This window comes from Vigna angularis, chromosome 3 (genome assembly GCF_016808095.1).
Source record: "Vigna angularis cultivar LongXiaoDou No.4 chromosome 3, ASM1680809v1, whole genome shotgun sequence".
Taxonomy (NCBI): domain Eukaryota; kingdom Viridiplantae; phylum Streptophyta; class Magnoliopsida; order Fabales; family Fabaceae; genus Vigna; species Vigna angularis.
In genome coordinates this window covers 21911739-21919579 of record NC_068972.1, presented here as the reverse complement: position 1 = coordinate 21919579, position 7841 = coordinate 21911739, and the positions used below count along the sequence as shown (strand labels likewise).

The window sequence follows — 7841 nt, the reverse complement described above, 5'->3', positions numbered from 1 at the left end:
CTTAAAATTTCCCACACTTTCTAAGTACTTGTACAAGCAGATATCTTATAAAACTTGTCAAAGATTAAAGCAAAGAATATAATGTTTTAATCAACAATCCATTAAGAAAATGTCTTTAATTCATCCACATCATTCACAATTATTGTAGGCGAAAATGGACCATTAATTATTGCATCCCAAAAACTCCTATCAACAGATTCTAGAAAAAATTTGCATTTTAACTTTTCAAAAGGGATCATTTTCACCCGAACAAGTAGAGGTCGGTTAATAGAAGCCCCACCGGCAAAGATTTGATTTTTTTTCCAGCCATTTTGAAACTTATTTTGAAAAATTATCACAGAAAGCTCTGATATTAATTGTTAAAGTTGTAGCACGGAATATTTATATTGGACAAAAACCAAGAAAGGGAGTTGAATTGGTTTGTTTAACAAAAATTGATACTTTCTTCAAAATTTATCATTCAGTTAAAATCTTTTCTCTTATTTGAATAACTTCATTAAAATAAAGAAAGTATGGAATAGAAAATTTGTACATGGGTATTTTATACTAGTTCGGATATAAAAGACCAAATGTCCAGTGGTTAATATCGCTAAAGAAGGATTAACTCAAACACTAAAAATAAACAAAACTTACAATCACAAAAGAAAGAGTTTAAGGTTTAAAAACATCTCTCTTAAAGACACAATAGATGAAAGGCGTCTTCCTTGAATCACACAAGAAATGAAACACTTCCTTTGAGTCACACAAAGGATGAACAATATCTCTTAACAATAGCAGCAGCACTCAATCACATCCACTGGGTGAAAGTTATTGATTTACCCATACTAGGTTTTTCAAAGTCCTTTTCCACAAACATAAAGAGTTTCTCTATCAGTTACAGCCATAAACCTATGAATGAAAAGTTTTTTTTCAAAATAAGTCTCCATAAAAATATATAAACTTCTTATTTGAAAATTAGGTCAAGAATCTAAAGAATCAAGTCACAACTACCACTGATAATTGATTACTTAAAGAAATAATAGATTATCGCAAAAAAATTTCTAAAAATATTTTTTCACTATGATAATTGATTACCAACTGTGATAATCAATCATCATAGAGACTCTTCTAAAAAAAATTGATTTCAATTAAATAATCGATTATCATTAGTGTTAATCGATTATTACAAAATTTTTTGAATATATAAAATCTTTCCTAGGGTAAATTTTGTGCATGCTGCTTTGTGACACTCTAAATTAAGTCCTACAAACAATTTATTCACTAATATATGACTTATTACAAAGGCCTAATCTAATACATAAACAAAATACAAATTTTCTAGTATCTTTTATTATCATTTTAAGTTCTTGAACTTGTTTTTATCATTACTTACTCTTGAATAATTATCTTCTTCTTTTGCTAACATAATCTTTGTCTCTACTATAAGAAGTGAGAAATTTATTTGTGATAGAAATACTGTGATCAGACTTTACAAATGACAAAATTGAAAGAAAAAATAATGACAAAAGATGTCACTTTATTATAGAAAACTTAGTATTATGATATAATAAAAAGCAAGGTACAACTACTCTGTTGAAGCATAATACATACTAATTACCAATTGTTGTTCTCATATCCTTTGATTCTAGAATCAATTAAAGGAGTACAACTTCCATGAGAGTAACATTCTCATTCTCAATGACAATAGAACTTCAATAAATTTAACTAAAAATCTCAAAGTACATCTAGAGTAAGACACAATGACAAGAAAGTTATAACTTTTAAATTATATGAATCTAGCTTAACTCACAATAAAAGATATAAAATAAAAATATTAATAATATGATATTTTTACTATATTTTTATATTTCATTATATAAATATTATTTCATTTTATGTTGGTGTCTACATTTATTTTCTAATTTTATCTTTTAAATAAATTTTTAAAATTAAAATAATTATTTGATCAATATTATCTTTTAAGTGCATTTATTTAAATTTAACCATTTTGATTTGACTATCTTTTCAAACTTAACATTTTGTAATTAAAAATTACTTATATAATAAATAAAAATTACATACAATAAAATTATAAAAATAAATGTTCACTAGTATATTATAAGTAAGGTTGTTATATCATATGCTGACACTGTAATCACATGTGAAGAAAATGACATGAAATTACCTTAGCAATTTAGGCGAAGGCGAAGAATGTGTTGAAAAGAGCAGAGAAAGTTGTTATCCACAACGACATCAACACAAGGCGTAGGGTGTGTCTGTCTCTCTCTCTCTCATGGCAACCTCTTTCTCTCCGACAACCTGTGTCCGCTCACTCTTCCGAAACCCTCCCAGAGCCCTTCTCTCCGTTCCCCATTCCTTTGACGCCGTCAAACGCTCCTTCTCCTCTTCTGCAAGCTATGCCACTCTCAAGCTCCCTCTTGGCTTCTCTCTTTCTCCAACACCCCTCATTTCCAAAGGGTTATCGCATAGGAGAACGCCACTTATCAGGGCTGCTACTATTGAAGAAATAGAAGCGGAAAAGGCAGCAATTGAGAATGATGCTGTTAGTTTCTGAACAATCTTCTCTTTCTTTTGCCATCCTTCACTTCTTTAATCTCTCGCTATCCATTTCCCTCTCTCAGAAAAGCAGGATGGAGAGGACTATTGATAATGTCCGAACAAATTTCAACTCCATAAGAACAGGGAGAGCAAACCCTGCCATGCTTGACAGGATTGAGGTATGCTTCAAACTCTTTCTCACTCTTTTTATTCCCACCCACCTTAAAATTAAAATATATTTATGTATAAACTAATTTTGCAGAAATTTTGTCCCGATACTTTTTTCTAAAACATTATTTTTAACTTACGCATAAGATCATTTTAGTTTCTGGTAGAAGTTTATTTTGTCTTTGATTTTTTGCTGATATAACTTATAAGTACTTAATAAGAAATTTATTTAACCAATTAGACCCGTATCACTTAATGTACTGCTTCCTTAAGCATTTGGTTTTATGATTCAACCGATTCCCTTGTTAATCGTATGAACTCTTTCATTTTAATGATTGCGAAGGAGAAGGATTATCTAATTTCAAACTGTCTTTGCTTTCTTAAGATTGTACGGTATACCGTTCTGTAACGATGATTGAAGTTAATGCTCAGTGATTTCGGTTTGTTTGACATGATTACTTTTCCTTGCATGAAAGTCTATGTTATCTATCAGCTTTTGCTATTACATATTTTGTGCGGTTGATTTGGATTGGTTGACATTTTTTCATTTACTCCATGTCTGGTCTGATTATCACATAACTCTTTAGTCATGCTAATAGTACCAAGAAGCCTCCAGTTGGCACAGGAAACTGCCCCATCAAAATGTATATTCTCAACTTTTGATTTGGTGCAACTAGGATAGCTTGCCTGATCATATCTAGTTACAAAATGATGAGAGTTAGTATGCTGTACTCACCTGTTAACTAAATGTTGAATAAAAAGTAATGAAATGTATTACTTTCATTTTCTAGAGAGTTTTTCCCCAGTAGATGAGCTGTTTCATAACGTGTTTTTAGGTGGAATACTATGGAACTCCAGTTAGTTTGAAGAGCATTGCTCAAATTAGCACTCCTGACGCGAGTTCTCTTTTGGTACAGCCATATGACAAATCAAGGTATATTATGCACTAACACATGGCATGCCAGAGGGTTGAAATAGATAACAAACATCAAAACTATCTTATTCGAGCTTATTATTTTATAATTCCATTCTACTTCGTGTATGGCATACTTGCGATTGTCCATATGGCTTACTTCGTTTGCACTCTCCCTTAGTTGTTATATATTACTCATTGATTGAGAGTATATGTAACCCATCTGAGGCATTCTTCATTAACATGTCATAAAACAAGTTTTAAAACTGTTATTGAAGATGTGATATGATATCCTGTGTGTAGAGTATTACTTAGCAAATTTCTGATTATTTGTATATTTTTTTAGCTTGAAGGCTATTGAGAAAGCAATAGTTAGCTCTGATCTTGGTATGACTCCAAATAATGATGGAGAATTAATTAGATTGAGCGTCCCACAGTTGACATCTGAAAGGAGGAAGGTATTTTCCAGTTCCATTGATGCTGCTGTGTCTAGGTTCACTCTTTTATGAGATTCCTTTTGACCTCTCATATTCTTTCTCTGTAAATTATATTCTTACACTCACTGACTGTATGTTTATTCCTAATTGGTTCTAATTTCTTATTTAGCTATTAGCAAAAATGACATAGTATACATTCATGACCCATGACAAAACTGATCTCTACAGGAAAAAAGTTGACTTAGTATATTGCTGGTCATAATTGCAATAGAATTGTTTTAGTTATCAATTTATTTCCTTTATGAAATTCTACCATATTTTTTTATAAAGGTCCTTCTATACATAAATTCTAGTGAATGTTTTAGGGTCTGGATGAATATGTTGATTTCATGTTGTCATCTGATGATCTTAAATAGTTTATTTAGGGTCTGTTTTTGTTTTGTTATTTTTTCCCCTAAAGGTGTATAAGTTTTGTAGAGGTCAAAAGTAATATACTTCTGGAAAAGAAAACCTTTACGATAGATTCACTTTTTTTGTTCAATCTTAAACAAACAAGCTTGTAAGCTATCGTTTAATCTAATTTTGCTTTTGTTTATAGGAACTATCGAAAGTAGTGGCTAAACAAGCTGAAGAAGGGAAGGTATGTTTTCTAAATAATTTACATTTGTGATAATGGTTTCGCCTTTGTTTATTGCCAATTTGAGGATTTACTTTCCTTAAAAGGATAAAACATCTTTTATCGTTAAGAACGAACAAACATCAACCAATTGTTGAAATGTAAATACCAAATTTCGTTTCCTTTTCCGTCTATTCTGAAACTTGTGGTTGTAATCTGGTGAAGAATAAGAGTTAATGACCTGAATGATCAATGGTACTAACCTGTGAAGAGTACATACTGTTTGGTTATTGTATAGTGATATTCCTATGAAAGTCATTGATGAAATAACTATATATCTTGAATGCTTCTAGAATAAACAAGAAATATTTTGACTACATTGCACCTATTTGTAATTTCCTTTAGAATGATTGTGTATTTTCATTTTTTTTTTTGGTAGGTGGCTTTGAGAAATATAAGAAGAGATGCATTGAAAGCTTATGATAAACTTGAGAAGGTTTGAACCCTCTAATTACACCTTAACTCGCTCCAGTGATTGATTTCTAGCGTTGTGGTTCATTTCTCTCCTTTTCAGACTGAGATTTCTTGTATTATTCATTTTTTTTTTGGAATTATCTGATAGGAGAAAAAACTCTCTGAAGATAATGTGAAGGATCTATCAAGTGATTTGCAGGTAACTTCAGAGCAATTAGTTAGGTTTCTATCTATTTTTACTCCATTTTAAAATTCCAATGTCCATCTCCCTTTTGTATTTTTGTTGGGAAAATAATAGCAATCATTTCAAATAAAAATACTAGAATAGTCTAGTTTCCTTTATTTTACTCACGGTAATTATTTTGTTATGTAGAAGCTGACAGATGATTATATAAAGAAAGTTGATACCATCCTCAAACAGAAAGAAAAGGTACTATATATTTCTGCTTAACTGATGTGTTTTAATAGCTTATGACTTTTCCTCATTATATGATATTTTATCCATCTTTGATGTTAACTGTTTCCAAATTTTATTCTATACTTCCTGATTTTTATTTAATTATTTGGGATTTGACAAGTAACTTCTCCCATTATTTCAGGAGTTGCTGACAGTTTGATGCTTTGATACAAAAAGTAATGCTGAGTTCTATCTAAACAAGGTCAAATTTTGTATCTACTTCGTTCAAGGGTTGGATAATTAATGCATATGTTGATTGGTTTTATAGAGGACAAACTTTTGAACTAAATATGTTTTTTTTTAGAATTGAAAAAGTAAGTTCGTGCCTGTAAATTGGACTTATTTTACATAATTGAAATTTGACCCTCAAGGAATCATGATTGTGAAACTCTTGAATCTACTTGCAGACTCTTGCAGGTTTATGATTGTAGATATAGAAATCAAGTAAATTCATCGTCAAATTCGTTTGTGATAACTTAAAAGTTTAAATGATTATGTTCTTGAATGACTTACATAGTCGAATAAATTAAAACTGATAATACAGAATCATATAATGGATTATGTTAATGCGTGCACGTAAGCAATTGCGTGGAAATACATAGTAGAATATCTCCTAACAACATCAAAATTACAACGAACAAGCCACTTATAAGGTTAAATATAAATCTAACCTTATAAGTGGTTTTGTAAGATTATGTTAAAGTTCTATTTTATTTTATAATATTGTATTGGAATTTATCTTAATCATATTTATGAACCTATTATAATACTTTTTATCGAATAGTTATGGGATAACCTATAAATATTTAGTCCTAAATTCAAAATGTTCAATCTTCTCTATGTGATAAAGAATAACAAGTTTTATGAGATTAAGTTATATTTAGATTCATTTTCTAATAACTTTCACCAAAAATCATCTTAGATTACCAGTTCCCAACTTAAATCGTTTCCTCTCATGTCCTTCTCTTCCATTTTATCTCCCACCCTTTCATATAAAAATAACAAAAGATAATAGTAAACATGTTTGTAGTCTCTTTTTTTATAACTAAAAAGGATAAATTAATTATCATAATTGCTTTTTATTTTTAAGATGAATTCAGCAAACTTTAATGAAAGTTTTAGTAAGAGCTGAAGTTTATAAACAAGATCCTATATAAAGAGTTAGTAATTGGAGTTGCTATTATATAAGAAATTATCTTCAATTGTAAGGAATTCAGATTTGTGGAAAATTAATTTTATTGATAAAAATACTCATAAATATTAGAAACTCTCACTGAAGCTATTCTAAAAGTAAAAAAATAAAAATCTTAAAAGGGCTATTTACCTTATCTTCTACATATATTTCTTTATGTGTTCATAGTGTTATCATCCATGCATTCAGTAGCCAAAATATTAGGAAAAAATTCTGAGTCAGTAATAATTTAAAAAACCACTATATTTATGTGATGACTAATATTAGTTCATTAGACTTATTATGCTTTAAATGACCTTCATAATATTAATCTTTCACTGATTGATAATATTTTTTCTTCTGCTAGTTTCGAAAGTTTATATTTCTTGTTGCAATTTTAAAAATTAAGTGCAACGAGATAATTGGCAATGTTTATTTCTAATAGTTGGAAATACATATTTTAGATGAAATTTAGTAAATTAAATATTTTTTTCCCACTTGTTGAATAAAATAAAACCATAACAAACCTCTTACTGCGAAGATGGGCCATGCAATATGGACCAGTCTCCTCTGCCGCTGTTACTGTCCTGTTACCTCCTCCTTAATTTTCGTCTTTTGCTCCCCCAATTATATCCATATATATATATATATATATATATATATATATATATATATATATATATATATATATATATATATATATAAACAGAAAATTCAATTAATAAAGTTTATCCTTAAAAATAGTTTTTTATCTATCCAAATAAACGTGGGCCGAATCCTATATTTTAACTCATTAAAATGGCATGATCTGAATTCATTGAAATAAATTATATTACTTTTTTTAAGGATTTTTATGTCATATTCTTTTTATTTAATGATAAATTCTAAAAAAGTAAAAATTTATAAATATATGATTTTTTTTTCTTAAATATGGTATCGTTTTTAGATTTCACCTTAATTATAAAGTATGAAAGAAAAATAAATATAATATTAAGAAGTAGAAGAAATAGAGAAAAAAACGCATAACTCTTTTATTTGTGTGTTGACTCTCATATATATATACTCTT

The 7841-nt window shown here is 29.0% G+C and overlaps 1 protein-coding gene across 1 annotated transcript; it reads left to right on the top strand.

Annotated features, from left to right (window-relative positions):
• The first annotated feature begins 2127 nt into the window (after window positions 1–2127).
• LOC108325224 (ribosome-recycling factor, chloroplastic) lies at window positions 2128–5977 on the top strand. The gene is made up of 9 exons (XM_017558254.2): window positions 2128–2542; window positions 2622–2717; window positions 3543–3640; window positions 3966–4077; window positions 4655–4696; window positions 5112–5168; window positions 5295–5345; window positions 5520–5576; window positions 5746–5977. The coding sequence occupies exons 1-9, from the start codon at window positions 2273–2275 to the stop codon at window positions 5761–5763; spliced, it is 801 nt and encodes a 266-aa protein (XP_017413743.1). The 5' UTR covers window positions 2128–2272; the 3' UTR covers window positions 5764–5977.
• Window positions 5978–7841: the final 1864 nt, after the last annotated feature.